The 24,799-nt window shown below is 43.9% G+C and overlaps 1 protein-coding gene across 1 annotated transcript; it reads right to left on the bottom strand.

Annotated features, from left to right (window-relative positions):
• Positions 1-1,932: 1,932 nt before the first annotated feature.
• CKAP4 (cytoskeleton associated protein 4) lies at positions 1,933-23,410 on the bottom strand. Its single transcript, XM_082256915.1, has 2 exons — positions 23,000-23,410; positions 1,933-3,334 (listed from the first exon to the last, which is right to left on the bottom strand). Exons 1-2 carry the CDS (start codon positions 23,297-23,299, stop codon positions 2,027-2,029), a joined length of 1,608 nt encoding a protein of 535 aa, XP_082113041.1. The 5' UTR covers positions 23,300-23,410; the 3' UTR covers positions 1,933-2,026.
• Positions 23,411-24,799: the final 1,389 nt, after the last annotated feature.

The raw sequence follows: 24,799 nt of genomic DNA, 5'->3' as shown, positions 1-24,799 counted from the left end.
GTAATCAGTGCTAAAAATATGCACTGTTACTGTAATAATGACACTGGCATGGAAGGGGCTAACAATGGGGCGATCAAAGGGTTAAATGTGTCCCTAGGGGGTGCCTTCTAACTGTGGTGGAGGGTAGGCTTGCTGTATGAACACAGAGACCTGTTACTAAATAAGAGGAACATAGAATCCCTGTGTTCATAACTGACAGAACAGCAGTATGCCATGTTTACAACAGCAGACCGCCGTTCTGACTCCCCTGTGGCCAATGGGCATGCGCGTGCCCCTGCTAGCGGTCCCGCTAAGCGACATACAGGTACGTTGTTTCGCAGGACAGAGCCGACCTGCCGCAGTAAAACTAAGACGGCTGGACAGCAAGCGGTTAATGAAAATTGCTTAGCTATCAAATCATTAAAGCATAGCCATCTCCTAGCTGAAACATGTCATATGCTGTAGCCAGGTCTTCGATATGGTGGCTGCATTAGTATTCTTTTTTCAGGTTTACAACTACATTTTATTTTACAGAAATCTTGTGTCCATGTGCATTGAACCAATATTTCAAACAGTCTTCTACAAATTTAAAAACATTACACTATAAAGGAGGTGTTTGTAGTCCAAATCAGTAGAGAAGCCTCTGGTGACAACACTGCTCCTCCATAGGTACAGTGCAATGGTCACCCTAGGAAAGGAAGGGGTTAGCCTACATTCACATTGGTGACTTAGGCCTAAATCGCCGGTGTAAATGTAGCCTTACTGGCAGGCTCAACAGGTGAAACTAAAGGGGGAACAAAATGGCTGAAAAAGACTAATGCAACCACTACATTTAGAAACTGGTAAGCTGCAGTATATTACATTTTTGTTCTAGGGTTCAGATATGCTTTAGGACCACCCAAAACAGAATAAAACCACAAATATTTTCGTCTATTCTTCTGCGACTCTATTGGGGAGATCTGCACAGCTGCTGTGGCAATTATAAGGAGCGTCCTCTGTCCCTGCTCCATTTGATTTAATCGTTTTATTGATGTTTACGTTCAACAAGACACCGATTACAGAAAATTGGGGACATGAAGAATCAAATGTCCATAAAAATAAGAATAAACACCTTTTAAAGTAATTTTTTTTACCTCCTTTTCCTCCTTCCTTATTTAACATTTTCAATACGATTACTTTCTGAGTGGGATATACACCCTTTGCAGTTTATGTGTACCCTTTTTATATGTGTTATTAGATATACACCTGTGTGTGGAGCAATGCACAGTCATGTGCAGGCTTGTGTTCATGATCGTATGTTGTCATTCATTCAGAATGGCAATCCAATGCACACGTAAAGTAAAAATAGTTCAGACATGTTGAAAGCCCATGCAAAATAAATGGGATGCCTTACTTCAATTCACTGTGCAGCATGCAAAATGTGTAGCTCTGTGCATCCAGTTCTGATATTTACCCAGCAAAGCGCTCTCTGCCAAGGCAGGAGACCTGCAGTTCATTAATAAATACTCTTCTCCCTCCTTCAGCCTGTGATGGGACATTGAAAGGAGAAGCAGCATCTCTCTGTCAAGCTGCTCCCTGTTTCTATCAGTGTGCTCCTCATTAGCATTGGACTAGTTCTTGCATTGCTTATGAATGTATTCCCCTCTGCTTTATAAATAAACCCATTCTGACCAATGATAGTGCATTTTGTTTAAATGATTGTGCAGTCAAACAGACCCATTTGTTGTATAGCAAACCCAAACATAGTATCTTCTGTGCAAGTCTAAGTTAGGTTGTTGGTTTCAGGCAAGAGAAAGTATACTTACTATACAGCAGTTATTTTGTGAAAAAATTATAAATATTTCATAACTTATCCAAAATTGTTTATGGGCGGTTTTTAAAAACAGCCAATAAACGTTTTAGCATTGCATGAATTCCCAGTAAAATATATAAAATAAGGAAATACAACCCCAATAAAAAACAATACAGAAAAACATATTTTAATGAGAACAAATTCAGAACTAGACTTTGAAAATCCTACATTTTTTTCCTTACAAAGCAGGCACAGCTATACGTTTTCTTGTATCTGTTCAAATTTTACTTGCAGTTTATCTGTACTTTCTTTAAGGTCTTCTACAGACTCTTTAATAGATTCCAAATCTTTGTCATGGGTTTCTATTCTCACAGAATATGCTATTAAACTATCTACTGCCTCCCTTAACCTCTTCAAGTCAGATTCCAGTTTTGTAATAGAAGTTTTCAAGCCACCGTCATATACTTGGTCTGGCTCAGCATTGCCTAAGTTACTCTTCCACTGGTCGTAGTCATATTTAAGGTCTTCAATTTGTTGTCTTTGACCTTCAAGAGCACTTGTGACCTCCACTTGTAACTTCTGAATATCTGGGGAAGCATTTGGGAGGTCGGCAATGGTAGAGCTCAACTCCTGAACCTGTTGGGACAAAGCTACTTGAGCCTCTTTTAGCGTTGACAGGGTCTCAGATGCTTCAGAGCTTTCAGGGGTTAAGTGCTTAAAACCAGCAAAAGCTTCTTCAACAGCATTCAACCTCCTGTTGTATTCTTCAAAACTGGTTGCCAAAGAAGATTTTTCAGAATTCAAAGCCTCAATTGCACTTTCAAGAGGTTTCAGCCTCAACTCCACATTATCTTTATTAGTTTCAATTTCCTTAAGCAAATCATTGTTTGTGGATACATAATTATTTTCTATTTCTCTAACAGAAGATGAAAGTTGTTCAAAGTCTTTAAGAACTCTGTCCAACTCGGCTTTGATGATGGACTTTTCTGCTAAGATTTTTTCCTTCAGCTCCACTACTGTGGCTAAGTGCTCCTCAACATTTGTTTTTAGAAGGTCGTGCTGACTTTTGAGAACTGAAATTTCATTGCTATTGGTGGTGACAGTATCAATATTAATTGCATTGCTCATCAGCCAGTCAACAGACTCTTCCTTGGACTTAAATGAAGCTTGTAACTCAGAGAAAAGTTCTTTTAACCTCTTGAGTTCATTGGTGATTGAATTGACATCTCCCAAAGAAGCTATTGCAGCCTTCACATTGTTTATCTCTTCCTGGCTTGACTTCTGTACTTCAGCAAGGTCAACTATGTCATCATTGATTGACTTATTTAATTCTGCAAATTTTTCCTCCATGGTTTTGTCAAAGAGGACCAGATCTCTGTCCCCTTGGTCCTTCACATCTTGAATGACATTTGACAGGTCTTTCTGAAGTTTCTTAAGAATAACACCAACAACATCAAGTTCCTTTTCGCTGTTTTTAATAGAATTGTCATGACTCTGTTGCTTTTCCTGGATATCTTTAGAGATGAATTCAACTCTTCCGACTGTTTTTTGAAGTATATCCATCTAAGTGAAAAATAGAAAAATGTAAAAAAAAAAGTCACAACAATCTAAAACAGACCTAGTTGATATCGTTTTAGCACCAAATTAATATAATTTTTCTTACATATTTTACATTTCAGATCGCCTGAAAGTGAAGTGTCAAAAAACTGCAGGTATGATTTAATGTGGAAATCCACAGGTAGCCTATTTAACCCATTTTGCAGGGCAACAGCAATAGATTTGCTTTCTGTTCTCCTGCCCAGCTGTACGCTTATTTTTCCTTTGCACCGTTTAGCCATTTGAAGCAAGGAAGAAAGCCCTGTTTAAAGCTCCAAGTTGACTGGATAGAAGCTTACACAAGGCTAGGGCTGTCTCTTCTTCCCCATATCACAGCACTGAGCCAATCATCAAACATCAGGGATGTCACATGGAAGCAAGGTAAATCACTCACATGCTCTGCTGTATCAAGCAGGGCTTGACAAAATGTGCTCTGAATCTTGAAGCCAGCTAAAAAAAGTTAGGAGCCAGTTTTTTTTTTTTTTTTTTTTTACTAACAAAGCTTTATTTTCAACGACAAAACTCATTCTCTTATGTTGGCCCTGATGTTTATCTTTACAGATGCACGACACAGGTTTAAACACGTAGAATATACAGAGGTGCCGGTATGTGAAGAAGAAAAATAAAAACTTTAGCTCTACTGTGGGTAAGCAGGAGATAACCACTTGCCTACCCGGCACTTTTACCCTCTTCCTGCTCAGGCCAATTTTCAGCATTTAGTTCGGTCATACTTTGAATGATAATTGCACAGTTATACAACACTGTACCTATATGAAATTTGTATCATTTTTTTAGACCGATAGAGCTCTTTTTTGGTGGCAATTAATCACCACTGGGTTTTTTATTTTTTGCTTAACAAAAAAATACCTAAAATTTTGAAAAAAATAAAAAATCATTGATGGGCACTGATAGGCGGCACTGATAAGACTGCACTAATAGGCTGCACTGATGAGGAGCCACTGAATATCAGTGTAAATATGCCTTTCATATTTGCTGGTTTTTGGCTCTCCTTTCCTCACGCTGTGACAGCCTGTGAGTACCGCCGAGAACTGGCAAGCCAGTTTACAATGTGATCAGCAACAGCTGTTCACATGGTAAAGGGTCACTGTTATTGGCCATTTACCATGATCTGTGATCAGCTGTTTCTGAAGGACATGGCATTCACAGAGTGCGCCCTGGGGGTGGGGTTCTGGAAGGACGTCAATAGCCCACCCAGAACTAGTCAACAGTGCGATCAACAACCAGCTGTACAGAACACAAAACTGCATGTCTGGGTCATCAGGAAATAGGAACTGCTCACGCCTGGGAATAGGCTGACAAAAGCCCAGGCGCCAGGACGCAATTTCTAGTCACCATGGCAACCTGGTGCCTGGGATTTGTCAAGCTCGAAGCACGGAGTATATTCTTGAGTCCCAGCAGCTGAACGACAAAAGTATGTACTGCTCGAGAGGGGGGCATTAGACCGATCATGTAGCTTCTCTGTAGCAAAGCACAAGTTTGCTTTAACCCTTCTGCTGCATGGTCTGTACATACCTGACTGCAGAGGTTTATACACACATTCCCATTGGCTGCAGCAACCGGAATTGTGCGTAAATCTGCCAAGCAGACTGTCGCCAGTCAGATGAAAGCAGTCCAGCATTACTTTCATGCCCCCAGAAAACAGCAACCCCCCCCCCTCCCACCATGTGCAATCTACAGGCCTGGGACCAGCTTAGTGTGTGCCGTGGGGTGGGTGGGGGTAGGGAGCCGAGTGTACATACCCACTCTCCTCCCCTTGTTGGTGACCCGGAAGCGACGTGTTTGACGCCACTTCCGCATCTCCCTGTCAGTTTCCTCAGCCTACATGGCCAGGAAAGAATGTAATGCAATGAGATCTACATTGCATTACATTCAGTGGAGCACAGGGGAGACATTCATGTTTTTTTAGACCCAGGATATCTCATTAAAGAGAATCAGTCACCAAAAAAATCATCACATTTTATAAAGCACTGGTCCGACCACATCTGGAGTACTCTGTCCAGTTCTGGTCGCCAGTCCTCAGAAGGGATGTATTGGAGCTAGAGAGAGTACAGAGAAGGGCAACAAAACTTATTAGGGGAATAGAGGACCTTAATTACGACAAGCGTTTAGAAGAACTTGATTTATTCTCCCTGGAGAAGAGACACCTGAGAGGGGACATGATAGCGATTTACAAATACCTCAACGGTGATCTGAGCATAGAAAAAAACGATTCAGTCGCAGGGAATGCATCAGGACACAAGGCTATACAATGCGTTTAGAGGAGAAGAGAATTAACCTCAGGCTATGCAGGGGGTTCTTTACTGTAAGGGCTACAAGACTTTGGAATTCTCTGCTACAAATAGTAGTAACTGCGGGGAGTACGGATACTTTTAAAAGTCTCTTGGACGTACATCTCAAGGATCAAAACATTCAGGGGTATGGGAAAGGATTTACACCTACACAGGTTGAACTACCTACACAGGTTGAACTGGATGGACTGTTGTCTTTATTCAACCTCAACTACTATGTAACTATGTAATACAAAAAAAAAAAAAGTAAAAAACTTTTTAATAAAAAATAAAATTTGAGGCCCTTACCCCCACATATATGCACATACGAACATAATCGCATGTGTCAGGGGTGCCTACGCATAGAAACATCGATTGCAAACACATGTTACAGACATCTCCACGCAAGCCTGTTGGAATGTTTTGGGGGTTTTATGAAATCTTCAGATCTAAAATGATTTTTTAAACGTGTGCAAAAAATACAAAACCGCTCTGGCAGCGAAAAGAGTTAAAAAGAGTAAAGTGTAAGCTTTAAAATTTGACATGCAGATTTACCTTGGACCTTACAACTCACCGATATCTGGAAACTAACGAGTCTGTAATTAAAACCCAATCATACATGAGGCCCATTTTATGAAATCTCAGACTGAATTTTTCGATTCAAAAACAATTGCTTGGTAAATAGAAGGGCTTTCTTCTCATTGGCATTTCTTCTGACCACATAAAGGATGCAGGAGGCATGTTAACAAGCAGTTGGCTGTGTTTCTAGCGATGTGCATGAAAGTCAAAAGCCGGACGCTATTTTTAACCATTCCCCTACCTTGTCAACATAATTCCTTTTCTTTGCTGTAAGTGTCACTTTGTTATATATATTCTGTTCCATGCAGAATTACATACACAGGCTTCACCACAGCCATTGTCTTAGCTTCACAAAGATGGCCTCAGGCAAACAGCTAAAATACACATATGTGAACTGATCTGCCAACAGATTTAAAATTCTATCCAGCCACTTTTGTGATTCATATAGCACAAACACGAAGGTGATAACACTTTCCTTGTTATAGATACACTGACAATACATTCCAGGTGCATCAAAACAAAAGGTGTGCAAAGTCTGAGTTTTCTTTTTTCTTTTGAAAGCTAAAGTAGAAAAAACACTGTCCCCTTCCTGAAAGGATCATTGCTCTCAATGTTGAAGCTGCAGTCTGCAGAGAGAGTTTCTAGCTGAAACCTATAGTTATGCAATTTGCAAAGCTCATCTTCACAGCTGATTGGAAAGCTTTAGGTCTGACTCAGCAGGGTGTGCGTCAGACCTCTGCATAGAGACCTCTGCTTCCAAACAGTGAGAAGCTGGCAACAGACAGGCGTTTCTATTCAGATGATGGATACTTTTCAATGGAAACAATCTGAAAGACTATGCACACCTATGGTTTTGATGCACCTGAATGTTTTAGATAGTTTAAAAAAAAAAAGGTTTTGGATGGACAAACCCTTTAAATTACCACCACAAATTAAGTTGCTATGAAACGAGCAAGTGCAACTGATGGTCCAGACACTGTACAATGCCATAGACTGCAAAATGTCCACTTTACTATTAGTAGAAACCTGATCACAATTTCTTCTTGGGTACATATCGCTCTTGCTCTGCTGTTAGATCAATGAGTAGACATTTCAATGCTCTGTAGAATTATGGCTCTGTTAGGCTGGCTTTTGAACACTAGGAAAGGATCAGCAGTGACAAGGGCAAGGGCAATGACTGCGTAAAAACAGCATTTCTGCATTGTACTGACAGCTCCAGCCCCGAGATTGGACAGATCATGAATGAGGTCATAGGTTTCACCAATCAACGCAGCCAAAGATTTCAAGTGTGTCTCTGTCTACAGCCTAACTGTATCTTTAAAGTGGTTGTATACTCCGCTTTGTTATTTTTACCTACAGGTAAGATTATAATAAAGGCTTACCTGTAGCTACCTGGGCACCATTTAGGAGATATTTACCCTGCATGCAGCCACTGACGTCAGTGGTGCATGCATTCTGAAGGTCGGGCATATCTTACTGGAATCCGAGCAGCGTGGAAGTGACGTATTCTTCTTGGCTCCGGCCACTCACAGCGCTGGCAAACCAAATTAGCCCATCCATTACTCTGTATGGAGCAGCGCATGTGAACGCCATGTGTCCCTTGACACCCATTGACATCTGATCAAATAAAAACAGACGTCCGGCAGATCAGATGACAGTAGTATGGAAATGGGCAGGCGGTCCATTTCCATCCAACAGCCCATAGAGGACAGCAGGCTGTGTCTGCTTTGCATCAGAGGCGCAGACACAGACCTGGCATCCACCTGGCATGATCAGTGGAGAGATTCTGTGCTGAGCAGGCCAATCCGCTGGCTGGCAAACTCCACCAGCGTGAAAGTGGCCTAAAGCTGATTTCCATGTTTCCTAACAGACTTCCCGTCTTACACCCAAAACAAAGCAGGGTTGGAGGCTGAGCGGCATTAACCACTTGCCTTCTGTGCACTTAAACACCCTTCCCATCCAGGCCAATTTTCAGCTTTCAGCGCTGTCACACTTTGACTGACAATTGCGCGGTCATGCTACACTGTACCCATATGAAATTTTTATCATTTTTTTCACACAAATAGAGCTTTCTTTTGGTGGTATTTAATCATCTCTGGGTTTTTTATTTTTTACAAAAAAAAAGAATAAAGACAAAAAATTTTGAAAAAAAAAAAAAGTTTTTCTTATTTTCTGCGAGTAAATTTTGAAAATAAATTTTTCTCCTTCACTGATGTGCGCTGATGAGGCGGCACTGATGGGCACTGATGAGGTGGCACTGATGGGCACTGATGAGGTGGCACTGATGGGCACTGATGAGGTGGCACTGATGGGCACTGATGAGGTGGCACTTATGGGCACTGATGAGGAGGTACTAATATGCCGCACTGATGAGCACTGATAGGCGGCACTGATAGGCGGCACTGATGAGCACTGATAGGCGGCACTGCTGGGCACTGAGAGGTGGCACTGAGAGGTGGCACGCTGGGCACAGAGGCGGCACTGCTGGGCACTGAGAGGCGCCACTGACGGGCGTCACTGATGGGCACTGAGAGGCGGCACTGATGGACACTGACGGGTGGCACTGATGAGCACTGATGGGCGGCACTGATGAGCACTGGTGGGCAGCACCATCAGTGCCCACACTCAGTGCCCATAGTGCTGCCAGTCAGTGCTCATCAGTGCCTAGATGAGCAGGCACTGATGGGCACTGACTGGCAGCACTATGGGCACTGATTGTGGGCACTGATGGGGGACACTGATGGCGGGCACTGTTGGGGGCAATGTGTGTATGTTTTTTTACCTTGCAGTAATCAGGGCACTGGTGATCAGTGCCCTGATTACATGTCTCTGTGTCCCAAGCGCTGTGAGGCTCCCCCTCCTTCCTCACACTGCAGGCTCCGTGTGAGGAAGGAGCGCCGGCGATGAGAGATGATCTCATATGTTTACGTGGTGAATGGCCGCTGTGATTGGCCATTCACCACGATCTGTGATCGGCCGTGTCCAAGGGACACGGCCGACACAGATTCTCCCCGATGCGCGCTCGCGGGAGCGCGAGGGGAGCCTGCTTCTGGGAGGCCGTTTAAAAACGGCCTCCCGAAAATTCGAGTCCGCGCTGCAGCCGTATATAGGCTGTAGCGCGGATGGGATGTAGTTAATGAATACAAAGCTTTCTCTGATTGGTCGAGTCAGAGAGTGAAATCAGCCCACCCCTCTGCCCAATTTACAGATAAAGCTGCCTATGAATGGCTGAGCGGCGCTCAGACCGACTCTGCATTGTTCTGGGTGAGATGGGAAGTGTGTCTCACAGTCAGAATTCAGCACTGTGTACTGTACGAAGCTGAAGCTACATGCAGTACATACAGCGCTTGGAAACACTGCAGTGATCAGTGAAGGAAATAGTTTGTTTGGACCAGCTTGGCCAAAAAAAAAATCAATTTAAAGCAACAGGAAACATGGAAATCAGCTTTAAACAAATGTATTTTTTAATTACCATTAGCGCTTTATGATCAGTGGATGTTTCAATGTCAGGAAGCTTGCCCTAACCATTGATGTGCGGCTCACATTAAAACGTGTTCATGTAGACATGAAGTAGCTGAAAAAGGTTGGATGAGAACAGCAAGATTTAAAAAAAAAAAAAAAAAAAAAAAAGAATAAAAAGTTAAAGAAAGTTAGTTAAAAACAGTATTTTGTAAAAATACTTATTATATTTTATGAAATAATTGGGATTGTTTATGATACACAGTGGTGTAGTAATTTAAAGGAACACTAAACAATAATAACACCGACTACTTAATAATTGCACTGTGGTCGATTTTTCATTATATTGTTTTCTACTGTGTTTTTCCTCCTTTTAACACTTTCTGTGAGTTCAGGAACCTCTCTTTTTCCTCCTCACCTCTGTTTGTCTGGAACAAGCAGTAAGTGTTAGTTGCGGTCATGTGCACTGCTCTATGCACACTACTTATTTCATAGTGCATCTAGGGAGTGAGCAAGAGTGGGTAAATAATAGTGTTGCTTAAAGAGGAGTTCCATGCTCCCCCCCCCCCCAAAAAAAATTAAACGTCAGCAGCTACAATTACTGTAGCTGATAACTTTTAAAAGAAGGACACTTACCTGTCCAGGGATCCGACGATGTCCTCACATGAACCGATTATTAAATCGGCTTCTGGCACATGTCCTACTGTGCATGTGTGCGCTGCGCTGTGCCTGGGGAATGGTCCCCCAGTCTTCTGGTACCTGTGATGTGTTAGAGCTGCACAATTAATAAAAAAAAAATAAAAAAAATTGCGATCTCGATTCACTCCTGCTCTCGATCTTAAAATGGCATTTCCTCTATTCTTACAGAGCTGTTCTCTGCACACTCACAGATGTAAAAAAAAAAAAAAAAAAAAAAAAAGAGCCTCCAGCAAATGTTTATCAACATTGTAAAGGCTGCTAAATAACTAGAACTACAATGTTTTACAATGTATCTTTTCGTTCTTTTAGATCAAAGGAATGAACTTCCATCTGTTTTTTTTTCCCCTTATTTTTTATGTATTTTTGGGTATACACGTTTGCGCAATTTTGTGGAAAAGCATTCTCATGTTCTTGTTTTGTGCATTTTGTAAATGGCCATTTGCGCACATTTGCGTGCATGAGGCGTAAATTACTGCCCATAAATGCAGATTTTTCTATTTTGTTCTTACTGAAGAATGCACAGCGCTCGTTTACACGCCTGTGTGCACAGGCACATTACAATGAATGGGCTGTATTTTAGCTCAGAAAAAAAAAAAAGCTGTACTGAGCATTTTTAAGCTGCAGTGTGCAAGAGGCGTAAAGGAGGGCAGTTTAACCTCTTAAAGACCAAGCCTTTTTCTCACACTTGTTCCTTACAAGGTAAAATCAATATTGTTTGCTAGAAATTGACTTAGAACCCCCAAACATTATATATATATTTATTTTGCAGAGACCCTAGAGAATAAAATGGCGATTGTTTAATGTTTTATGTCACACTGTATTTGCGCATAAGTCTTTCAAATGCAGTTTTTTGGGAAAAAAAATATACTTTAATGAATTAAAAAAAAAAAAAAAAAAAAAAAAACACTAAGCAGTAAAGATAGCCCAATTTTTTTTGTGTAATGTATATGAGGATGTTACGCCTAGAATCGCAAGGGAGTCATGATCTTTATTCTAAGCAAAAAAATTGTGATTCTCATTTTATCCAGAATCGTGCAGCTCCATGTGTTCCAAAAAACTACGGGGGAAGAGGGCAAACTTCTGGCTCAGTTCCCTGTGGCCATCTGAGCTGGAAATTGGAGTGGCTACCTGTCAAATCCAGGTACCCACTCCCCCCCCCCCCCAAAAGGTGCCAAATGTGGCAGTGGGGGTGGGGAATGGGGAGGTTGCAAACAAGCAGAACTTCCCCTTTGTGGTGGAGCTCCGAGTTTAAGTGACAGATAAGATGGCAGCACCCAGCAGGTTCAGGGATTCTGGATGTCTACACAAGCTACCTGGGCACCATTTAGGAGATATTTACCCTGCATGCAGCCACTGACGTCAGTGGTGCATGCATTCTGAAGGTCGGGCATATCTTACTGGAATCCGAGCAGCGTGGAAGTGACGTATTCTTCTTGGCTCCGGCCACTCACAGCGCTGGCAAACCAAATTAGCCCATCCATTACTCTGTATGGAGCAGCGCATGTGAACGCCATGTGTCCCTTGACACCCATTGACATCTGATCAAATAAAAACAGACGTCCGGCAGATCAGATGACAGTAGTATGGAAATGGGCAGGCGGTCCATTTCCATCCAACAGCCCATAGAGGACAGCAGGCTGTGTCTGCTTTGCATCAGAGGCGCAGACACAGACCTGGCATCCACCTGGCATGATCAGTGGAGAGATTCTGTGCTGAGCAGGCCAATCCGCTGGCTGGCAAACTCCACCAGCGTGAAAGTGGCCTAAAGCTGATTTCCATGTTTCCTAACAGACTTCCCGTCTTACACCCAAAACAAAGCAGGGTTGGAGGCTGAGCGGCATTAACCACTTGCCTTCTGTGCACTTAAACACCCTTCCCATCCAGGCCAATTTTCAGCTTTCAGCGCTGTCACACTTTGACTGACAATTGCGCGGTCATGCTACACTGTACCCATATGAAATTTTTATCATTTTTTTCACACAAATAGAGCTTTCTTTTGGTGGTATTTAATCATCTCTGGGTTTTTTATTTTTTACAAAAAAAAAGAATAAAGACAAAAAATTTTGAAAAAAAAAAAAAGTTTTTCTTATTTTCTGCGAGTAAATTTTGAAAATAAATTTTTCTCCTTCACTGATGTGCGCTGATGAGGCGGCACTGATGGGCACTGATGAGGTGGCACTGATGGGCACTGATGAGGTGGCACTGATGGGCACTGATGAGGTGGCACTGATGGGCACTGATGAGGTGGCACTTATGGGCACTGATGAGGAGGTACTAATATGCCGCACTGATGAGCACTGATAGGCGGCACTGATAGGCGGCACTGATGAGCACTGATAGGCGGCACTGCTGGGCACTGAGAGGTGGCACTGAGAGGTGGCACGCTGGGCACAGAGGCGGCACTGCTGGGCACTGAGAGGCGCCACTGACGGGCGTCACTGATGGGCACTGAGAGGCGGCACTGATGGACACTGACGGGTGGCACTGATGAGCACTGATGGGCGGCACTGATGAGCACTGGTGGGCAGCACCATCAGTGCCCACACTCAGTGCCCATAGTGCTGCCAGTCAGTGCTCATCAGTGCCTAGATGAGCAGGCACTGATGGGCACTGACTGGCAGCACTATGGGCACTGATTGTGGGCACTGATGGGGGACACTGATGGCGGGCACTGTTGGGGGCAATGTGTGTATGTTTTTTTACCTTGCAGTAATCAGGGCACTGGTGATCAGTGCCCTGATTACATGTCTCTGTGTCCCAAGCGCTGTGAGGCTCCCCCTCCTTCCTCACACTGCAGGCTCCGTGTGAGGAAGGAGCGCCGGCGATGAGAGATGATCTCATATGTTTACGTGGTGAATGGCCGCTGTGATTGGCCATTCACCACGATCTGTGATCGGCCGTGTCCAAGGGACACGGCCGACACAGATTCTCCCCGATGCGCGCTCGCGGGAGCGCGAGGGGAGCCTGCTTCTGGGAGGCCGTTTAAAAACGGCCTCCCGAAAATTCGAGTCCGCGCTGCAGCCGTATATAGGCTGTAGCGCGGATGGGATGTAGTTAATGAATACAAAGCTTTCTCTGATTGGTCGAGTCAGAGAGTGAAATCAGCCCACCCCTCTGCCCAATTTACAGATAAAGCTGCCTATGAATGGCTGAGCGGCGCTCAGACCGACTCTGCATTGTTCTGGGTGAGATGGGAAGTGTGTCTCACAGTCAGAATTCAGCACTGTGTACTGTACGAAGCTGAAGCTACATGCAGTACATACAGCGCTTGGAAACACTGCAGTGATCAGTGAAGGAAATAGTTTGTTTGGACCAGCTTGGCCAAAAAAAAAATCAATTTAAAGCAACAGGAAACATGGAAATCAGCTTTAAACAAATGTATTTTTTAATTACCATTAGCGCTTTATGATCAGTGGATGTTTCAATGTCAGGAAGCTTGCCCTAACCATTGATGTGCGGCTCACATTAAAACGTGTTCATGTAGACATGAAGTAGCTGAAAAAGGTTGGATGAGAACAGCAAGATTTAAAAAAAAAAAAAAAAAAAAAAAAGAATAAAAAGTTAAAGAAAGTTAGTTAAAAACAGTATTTTGTAAAAATACTTATTATATTTTATGAAATAATTGGGATTGTTTATGATACACAGTGGTGTAGTAATTTAAAGGAACACTAAACAATAATAACACCGACTACTTAATAATTGCACTGTGGTCGATTTTTCATTATATTGTTTTCTACTGTGTTTTTCCTCCTTTTAACACTTTCTGTGAGTTCAGGAACCTCTCTTTTTCCTCCTCACCTCTGTTTGTCTGGAACAAGCAGTAAGTGTTAGTTGCGGTCATGTGCACTGCTCTATGCACACTACTTATTTCATAGTGCATCTAGGGAGTGAGCAAGAGTGGGTAAATAATAGTGTTGCTTAAAGAGGAGTTCCATGCTCCCCCCCCCCCCAAAAAAAATTAAACGTCAGCAGCTACAATTACTGTAGCTGATAACTTTTAAAAGAAGGACACTTACCTGTCCAGGGATCCGACGATGTCCTCACATGAACCGATTATTAAATCGGCTTCTGGCACATGTCCTACTGTGCATGTGTGCGCTGCGCTGTGCCTGGGGAATGGTCCCCCAGTCTTCTGGTACCTGTGATGTGTTAGAGCTGCACAATTAATAAAAAAAAAATAAAAAAAATTGCGATCTCGATTCACTCCTGCTCTCGATCTTAAAATGGCATTTCCTCTATTCTTACAGAGCTGTTCTCTGCACACTCACAGATGTAAAAAAAAAAAAAAAAAAAAAAAAAGAGCCTCCAGCAAATGTTTATCAACATTGTAAAGGCTGCTAAATAACTAGAACTACAATGTTTTACAATGTATCTTTTCGTTCTTTTAGATCAAAGGAATGAACTTCCATCTGTTTTTTTTTCCCCTTATTTTTTATGTATTTTTGGGTATACACGTTTGCGCAATTTTGTGGAAAAGCATTCTCATGTTCTTGTTTTGTGCATTTTGTAAATGGCCATTTGCGCACATTTGCGTGCATGAGGCGTAAATTACTGCCCATAAATGCAGATTTTTCTATTTTGTTCTTACTGAAGAATGCACAGCGCTCGTTTACACGCCTGTGTGCACAGGCACATTACAATGAATGGGCTGTATTTTAGCTCAGAAAAAAAAAAAAGCTGTACTGAGCATTTTTAAGCTGCAGTGTGCAAGAGGCGTAAAGGAGGGCAGTTTAACCTCTTAAAGACCAAGCCTTTTTCTCACACTTGTTCCTTACAAGGTAAAATCAATATTGTTTGCTAGAAATTGACTTAGAACCCCCAAACATTATATATATATTTATTTTGCAGAGACCCTAGAGAATAAAATGGCGATTGTTTAATGTTTTATGTCACACTGTATTTGCGCATAAGTCTTTCAAATGCAGTTTTTTGGGAAAAAAAATATACTTTAATGAATTAAAAAAAAAAAAAAAAAAAAAAAAACACTAAGCAGTAAAGATAGCCCAATTTTTTTTGTGTAATGTATATGAGGATGTTACGCCTAGAATCGCAAGGGAGTCATGATCTTTATTCTAAGCAAAAAAATTGTGATTCTCATTTTATCCAGAATCGTGCAGCTCCATGTGTTCCAAAAAACTACGGGGGAAGAGGGCAAACTTCTGGCTCAGTTCCCTGTGGCCATCTGAGCTGGAAATTGGAGTGGCTACCTGTCAAATCCAGGTACCCACTCCCCCCCCCCCCAAAAGGTGCCAAATGTGGCAGTGGGGGTGGGGAATGGGGAGGTTGCAAACAAGCAGAACTTCCCCTTTGTGGTGGAGCTCCGAGTTTAAGTGACAGATAAGATGGCAGCACCCAGCAGGTTCAGGGATTCTGGATGTCTACACAAGAGAAGCTTTTACATGTAAATACAATGAATAATTTACTATCAGTGAACATACCTGTATAATCTTATAGAAAAAATATTGAAGTCCAACAGTGTCTCCAAGCAATGTGAAGGTGAAAATTGCAGGATATTCCGTAGATTCTTTTGTGGTGCAGATGCATTAAAAATGGATAAAAAATGTGTGTATATTTCATACATTCAGGGGTCTGCCTAGCATATGTAAATGCACAAAACGTGTTGAACTACAGCACACCAATGTGAAGTAGCAGTGATCAATCCCGTATGATTGCACATAGCTCCGACCAGGTGTGACTGATCGATACCAGATGCTACTTGTATAGCGGAAGGTGGGAAGAAAAGTGGAGTTTGGCTTTAAAACAGAACTCCAGTCAAAAATAGCATTACGAAAATCCCATGAAAAGATAACATAACAAACCTAGCTTTTGTTACAATATTCATTCCAGATATTTGAATTTTTTTATGCCACTAGATGTCCTCAGTCTGATGGCCAGCATTATTCAACCTACTTCCTCTATGCCCAGGTCATCCTAAACCTGCCCCAGACTGTGACTGGATAGTCAAAGGGTAAGCAACATAAGGTAAAGCTCATCTCTCTGCCACTCTGCTCTCTCCTCCTATCAGCAAACTTCCTGTAAATACCTGAACTGATTTGCTCCTTGTGCTGCTTCTTCCTCCCACACTCCAGCCCTTCTGTACAGGTCAATACCAAATCATCTTCAGGTACCTAGACTGCTTGCATTCAAACTATACATGTAATCACGTATTATTAATTACATAGCTGCATTTCTTTATATCTGTCTGGAGTTCAGGTATAAACCACCTAGTAGCAAGAAATTAAAGTGATATAAAAAGGCAGATTTTTTTTCCTAATAAAAATAATTAAACATGTTATACCTACCTACTAAGCAGCCCCAAACCTCCTCTTCTTGGGTTCCCTGGCAGGGCCCTGGGCCCATCCCTCATGCAAAGTACCCTCATAGCAAGCAGCTTGCTATAGGGGCGCACAAGCAGGCTCACTCCTGAGCCGCTGCTCTGTGTCCAATCACACACATGGAGCTTGACTTGGCCCCACCCCCACTCTCCCTTCATTGGCTCACTGGCGGTGATTGACAGTAGTGGGAGCCAATGGTCCAGTCAATAAGGAAGAAGAGACCTGGGGGACATGCTGCTCTCATGCACATCATTGGATCTAGATGGCGCTTAGGTATGTATTAGAGGGCTGCTGCACACAGGTTTTTTACCTTTGTGCACTGAATGCATGAAGATAAAAAATCTTGAGCCTTTACAACCACTTTAAAATTGTTTATGTAACCCAGTAGCTCAGTCCAAGCCTTGCCAGCAGTTCTATACATCTACATTTCTAGAAGACATATGTTGTATCTTTTTTCCACAAGGAAGCAGACACTGCTCACCCCAACTTCCTGTGTAACAGGTTTAAGTAGCAGTGGGTCATACTACATTTGCATAACTCACTACATTAGAACAGTGCCAACAAACACTGCCTTCAATGATACTGTGCAGCCTCATTTTCATATAGAAGATCAGGTACATAAACATTGCCTGAAATCTTAGAGGTGGGTGGAAGCATGTTTGTTCCCCTCCCGTAAGTGACACAGACATCTGCTGCAATAATGTCAGCTGTACTAATGGCAGTTTAGCCTTTCATTCATTCCAAGCATTGGTGCATGTACAGAAATACCTTACACATCCTGCCGTCCACTTAACTTTATTTACGTAGGATCCAAAAATACATCTGAAAAAAAAAAGTCTTTGCTGAAAGGTTATGTTGAGCGCCGTCACTGAATGGGGAAAGAGCTAGAGGTATAGATGGGACAACCTCTTGTGTGTATGGGGGGGATGCAGCCGCAGCATCCTTGAGCAGGATGAACTGAATAATAAAGAACTTTATATACTTTTCTGGTGCTTGCAAGGACCCTGATGATCTCTAATAGGGGTCAGTGAGCTCCCCAGGTACAAGCTCATGTGGTCTACATAAAACAATGGATGGACAAGCTAATATGGAATTCGGGAACCAGCATCGTTTTTATGGGCCTGGTCCATTGACAGAGGAAACATCAAACGTTAGGGGCCGGAGCACTGGCTACCTGGCTCCTGGGATTGTCCAGTCCTGGCATGAAGTGTCTTAAAGCTACATTTACTATAACTATCTATAGCAGCACTCAGGACCAATGAAGCAAGGCTGTGCTATGGATGCTGCATTATATAATTAATTAGGCCTATATGTATATATTCTATAAATGTAGGGGTACACTCACTCTTGCACTGGATGCAAAGCACCCATCCAGCACCCACATAGTTTTAGCCTCTGGGGAACCGTATTTCTAGGGCAGCCAATGTAGAGTGACCTGTCACCCAGCTAACCAGCACTATGTACTGAGATGCTCAGTTATGTACACACCTTGAAGCCTAGTAGTGGGGATCAGTAAGTCAAGAGGTCAAGAAGTACAGCACAGTGCAGCCCAACTTAGGTAAAGACAAGCAGATGCCTACAACCCATCATTCTCACTATGAATTATCGCTACCATTATGGCACTTTTCCACTGCAAGTACCGGCTAGTACCGGCTCGGCTCTACTCGGCCCTGCTTGGCCCGGTTTGCTTTTCCACTGCGGTACCGCATGGTATAGTGTCGGAACGGTTCGGTACGGTATAGGTTTGCTTTTCCACTAAAGTAGTACTAAAGTTAAGTGGGTGGGATAACAACGGGGTGGGTGTGATTCTCTGACCAATCAGTGGCTAGTAGTGACTGCATGCAAAGGATTGTGGGATATGGTACCAGTTTGGTACCTGTTGGAACCACTATCGAGTAGGTACTGTTTTTTCAGAGCCGTACCGTACCGTTCGGTTCCATGCAGTGGAAAAGCAAACCTATACCGTACCGTACCGAGCCGTTCCGACCCTATACCATGCGGTACCGCAGTGGAAAAGCACAAAAGCGTGCCGAACCGGTACGGTTCCATGCAGTGGAAAAGCGCCATTAGAGTACAAGGTCACTGCGGACCAATTCTACTGCCCTCCATGAGTCCCCCATGTCTGACTAAGGCTCGGTTCACACTAAGTCGCTGTCAGGCTGACCAAGTCGCCTGACAAGTCGTGCTAGTGTGAATGGAGACTAAGAGACGGTTCACACCGGGGCGACTCAAAGTCGTCCTGACTTTGAAGCCGCCCGTGCAGCACGACTTCATCGCGGCTTGCAAACGACTTCTCTAATGGAAGTCAATGCAAGTCGCTCCGACTTTGCCCCCAAGTAGTGCAGGAACCTTTTTCTAAGTCGGAGCGACTTGAGTCACTCTGATTAGAACGGTTCCATTACACAGAATGGAGCGCTACTTGTCAGGCGACCAAGTCGCCTGACAAGTGGCGGCAGTGTGAACCGCCTCTTAGTTGCTGTATTTACAAATATGGCCAAGAGCCAACACGTAGGCTCGGTTCACACTGCCATGACTTGGGATCCGACTTGTGAGAGCCCAAGTCGCATGACATATAAAATCCCATGTTAGTCAATGAAAGCTGTCTTAATTAACACTACTGAAGTCGCTCCGACTTCAGAAAAGGTTCCTGTACTACTTCAAGGAGACTTCTATCCGACTTCATTCTCTTTTATTCTATACTTTTATCAAAGTAATACTCAAGTCGCCTGGCAAAGTCGAACTGCAAGTCGCACGACTTTTAGGTTGTGGCAGTGTGAACCGAGCCGTAGTGTTTAATTTCCGATTCGCAAAAGTCATATCTCAGACCATGGTAAGTTCAGTCATACAATGAATAGATTTGCAGCTGACCACAACTTACTGTCTAATCCAGACTTCCTCAACCTTTTCAACACAGGGGAACCCTTGAAATAGCTTTCCAGTCTCTGGGAACCCTGTTAAACATTACTATATCTACAACTCATGACACATATTAGTGTAATGGTCAGTGGGAAGAATGCTCCTTATGCTGGTCACTGGAAAGAATAACCCCCTTACAGACAGCTAAAAAGATCAATGGTCAGTGGGAATTTATTGGACAGGCAGAAATTGCTCATTGCTCTAGGAACCCCTAGCAACCTCTGGAGGAACCCTGGATGAGAAACCCAGGTCTAATTGTACAATTGCCTTGGTAATTCCCAAAATTATATATAGTAGGGCGAGGTGGAGAAGCAGAAGTGACATCACTATCTCCGCCTCATCCAATCAAAGAATGCCTTGTGTTCATTGAAAGAATACGAGGAGTTCTGTCAACGAGGGCAATGCCAAGAAATTAACTCCTGGTGGTTACTATGCAGAAGACACTGCAGTAGTAGCGCTGACTATTGCAGAGATTTTCAGCTCATCCAGCAGCCCCTTGGGTATGAAGTATACATACTTATAATATTAGTCCAATGGAACTATGCAAAAAAACACATTCCGAGACTTCAGCTTTAAGAAAGGTGTCGCAGAGCACGGACATTAGCCACACACGTTTTTGAATGTTGAAGGAACTTTCGTGATTTTTGCACATGCTCCTAGCAGAACACAAATGTGAATGAGGGCTAACCCACGTGTTCTCCTACATTGAGGCAGCCCACTGATTGTGAACAGGTTATCAATAGATTAAAACACTGCCCTGCCTTATAAAACATAAAGCAACTCAATGCACACAGCATCCAGGTGTAACAAAGAATGAATTGCCCGGCTCTACACATATACAGCAGGTTATAGTGTGATGATGAAAGGAGCATAACCCAATACTGGGGTAATAAACCTCATATTCTCTAGCTCTTTCAATAAAGGGGAGCAATGACAGTTTGCAAATTGCCATCATCAGCTTGTCCGGGATGACATATATCATCAGTAACAAGCCTGAGGCGGACACTAATCCAAATTCGGCTGGTTTAGCAGTGATCGGACAAATTTTGATCAGTGTGTGTGGTCACCTCCGCTCGACAGAAGTCATCATACTGCTGTCAGAATACAAATGTGTGACATGTGGTTCAAATCCTACATATATAAATTGTATATATTTTTTTATACATTTATTCTTATTAGGTCAATTACCAAGAATGTATCATTTTAATAATGATCATTATTATATTTTTTCTGATTGTATAATGTACTGTTAGGCTCCTTTCACACGGCCGCTCCGTGTGAAAGGTCCGCTGCGGGACTTTTTTTTTTTTTCTTCCACGGAGCGGATGACATTTCTGTCATCCGCTCCGTGTGCCCGCATATCATCCCATCCGTTTGCGGATGATATGCGGACATAATGTATGTCTATGGCACTGCGGATGTCAGCGGATAACACCGCTGACATCCGATTTTCCTTCCTTTCCGTGTTTTACACGGAAGAAAAAATGGGTTCTGTTCCATTTGTAAAAACGGAACAGAACTGAAAGGAGGAAAATCGGGTGTCAGCGGGTGGTATTCCGCTGACACCCGCAGTGCCATTCACTTACATTATGTCCGCAAATCATCCGCAAACGGATTGGATGATTTGCGGACACACGGAGCGGCCGTGTGAAAGGACCCATACTATGCTATTCCTAATAATAATAATATTATATATTTTTTTTCCCTTTGTACAATGTAGGGTTCAAGTTATACACATACCTATTTATAGATCTAATTAACCCAAACTTTTTTTATTTTGATTAGGTTAGCATACCACTTTGTATTGTATTTCTATTGTATATTTTTATTAATAGTGATGATTTTTTTTCTCTCTCTTCCTCCCTCTTTTGAATATTATTCAGCAATTATGTTCTCATTTTTTTATAACTTTGACTCTACCATTACAATTGATGGTTTTGAAAAATGACCCCAGGAAGGGGATACTGTATCAATATCAGATTGATATGGAAATCTGCTTCTGTTCTTTCTAGACCTGATAAAGGGAAAGCTTGGACACCCCAAACAGGTTGGCTACTTTTTAAGACTGTACCCCTGATTTTTAATGGAAAAACAACAATGTGTCTGGACCTCTTAATGGTGTGGAGGTTCAATTTCGATTCTTATTACATTACACTACCAGCCGGAAGGAGGGGGTGGATTCCTCTATTCCCCTCCTTCTGTGGATGAAGGATCTTTTTTTTTTTTTTTTGGAAGGAAATGAATGGCCAGCTTGACATTCGGCAGTAAACTGCCACTATATACTGTCACACAGCAGTAAACTGCCACTGATCTCCAGTCCTATATACTGTCACACAGCAGTAAACTGCCACTATATACTGTCACACAGCAGTAAACTGCCACTATATACTGTCACACAGCAGTAAACTGCCACTGATCTCCAGTCCTATATACTGTCACTCAGCAGTAAACTGCCACTGATCTCCAGTCCTATATACTGTCACACAGCAGTAAACTGCCACTGACCTCCAGTCCTATATACTGTCACACAGCAGTAAACTGCCACTGACCTCCAGTCCTATATACTGTCACACAGCAATAAACTGCCACTGACCTCCAGTCCTATATACTGGCACACAGCAGTAAACTGCCACTGACCTCCAGTCCTATATACTGGCACACAGCAGTGAACTGCCACTGACCTCCAGTCCTATATACTGTCACACAGCAATAAACTGCCACTGACCTCCAGTCCTATATACTGGCACACAGCAGTAAACTGCCACTGATCTCAAGTCCTATATACTGGCACACAGCAGTAGACTGCCACTGACCTCCAGTCCTATATACTGTCACTGACCTCCAGTCCTATATACTGTCACTGACCTCCAGTCCTATATACTGTCACTGACCTCCAGTCCTATATACTGTCACTGACCTCCAGTCCTATATACTGTCACACAGCAGTAAACTGCCACTGATCTCCAGTCCTATATACTGTCACACAGCAGTAAACTGCCACTGACCTCCAGTCCTATATACTGTCACACAGCAATAAACTGCCACTGACCTCCAGTCCTATATACTGGCACACAGCAGTAAACTGCCACTGATCTCAAGTCCTATATACTGGCACACAGCAGTAGACTGCCACTGACCTCCAGTCCTATATACTGTCACTGACCTCCAGTCCTATATACTGTCACTGACCTCCAGTCCTATATACTGTCACACAGCAATAAACTGCCACTGACCTCCAGTCCAATATATTGCCACTGATCTCCAGTCCTATATACTGACCTGCAGTGAGCACCCTTCTCTCCTCTCCCCATTGAGTAGGTAGGTGTGCCGGTACCCCCACCCATTGTCAGACTTACCTGCTTGTTGAGGTTGTGGACGGTGTCGGCCAGCTCCCCCTTCTGCTGGGAGAGGTGGAGGAGTTTACTATTGATGGTGGAGACCTCGTCCAGCAAGGAGTAAAGCAGCCATCCTATACAGGCGGCCGTGGCGAGCAGCAGCCCGTAGCGGACAATGGATAGCAGAGTATGGAGGAGCCCAGAGCCCCCCGGTGGGGACCCCCCTTTGCTGGGTTTGGGGTTCTTTTTGGGCACGTCATTGGCCGCAGCCGGTGGCTGGCTGTCCGTGGAATTGGCCTTCCTGTGCCGGGTACCGGTCATGGTGAGCGGAGGGCAGAGCTCTGGGTTCCCCGCCGTGTGAGGTGCTGAGTCCAGAAAGAGTTAGGAAAGTTGTGGGGAGTGTAGGAAAAGTGTCTTCCCTCCTTCTCCTCCTCCCCCATCACACCCAGGCCGGCCCCTCTGTACGGGGATGAGGGGAGACTGCCACGCATACACTCCCTCCCGAGCCTGTCCTAGGTGTGTGATGTGAGCAAAGCGCCCGAATCCCACTCTACCTCATAGGAGGATAATCTACTGCTCCTCCCACTACTACTACTCCTAGCATAGTGCTTCCCTCACACCTCCACCACAGGACTGACACTACTACCCTCATACTTCCACCACAGGACTGACACTACTACTACTCCTAGCATAGTGCTCCCCTCACACCTCCACCACAGGACTGACACTACTACCCTCACACTTCCACCACAGGACTGACACTACTACTACTCCCAGCATAGTGCTCCCCTCACACCTCCACCACAGGACTGACACCACTACCCTCACACCTCCACCACAGGACTGACACTACTACCCTCACACTTCCACCACAGGACTGACACTACTACTACTCCCAGCATAGTGCTCCCCTCACACCACCACAGGACTGACACTACTACCCTCACACTTTCACCACAGGACTGACACTACTACTACTCCCAGCATAGTGCTCCCCTCACACCTCCACCACAGGACTGACACTATTACCCTCACACCTCCACCACAGGACTGACACTACTACTACTCCCAGCATAGTGCTCCCCTCACACCTCCACCACAGGACTGACACTACTACCCTCACACCTCCACCACAGGACTGACACTACTACCCTCACACTTCCACCACAGGACTGACACTACTACTACTCCCAGCATAGTGCTCCCCTCACACCACCACAGGACTGACACTACTACCCTCACACTTCCACCAGGACTGACACTACTACCCTCACACTTCCACCACAGGACTGACACTACTACCCTCACACCTCCACCACAGGACTGACACTACTACTACTCCCAGCATAGTGCTCCCCTCACACCTCCACCACAGGACTGACACTACTACCCTCACACCTCCACCACAGGACTGACACTACTACTACTCCCAGCATAGTGCTCCCCTCACACCTCCACCACAGGACTGACACTACTACCCTCACAGCTCCACCACAGGACTGACACTACTACCCTCACAGCTCCACCACAGGACTGACACTACTACTACTCCCAGCATAGTGCTCCCCTCACACCTCCACCACAGGACTGACACTACCACCCTCACATCTCCACCACAGGACTGACATTACTACCCTCACACCTCCACCACAGGACTGACATTACTACCCTCACACTTCCACCACAGAACTGACATTACTACCCTCACACCTCCATCACAGGACTGACACTACTACCCTCACATCTCCACCAAAGGACTGACACTACTACCCTCACACCTCCACCACAGGACTGACACTACTACTACCCCCAGCATAGTAC

The sequence above is a fragment of the Pelophylax lessonae genome (assembly GCF_965119305.1).
Source record: "Pelophylax lessonae genome assembly, chromosome: 4".
In the NCBI taxonomy this organism is placed as follows: domain Eukaryota; kingdom Metazoa; phylum Chordata; class Amphibia; order Anura; family Ranidae; genus Pelophylax; species Pelophylax lessonae.
The sequence above is the reverse complement of the archived record's forward strand: the minus strand, read 5'-3'. Positions and strand labels throughout refer to the sequence as shown.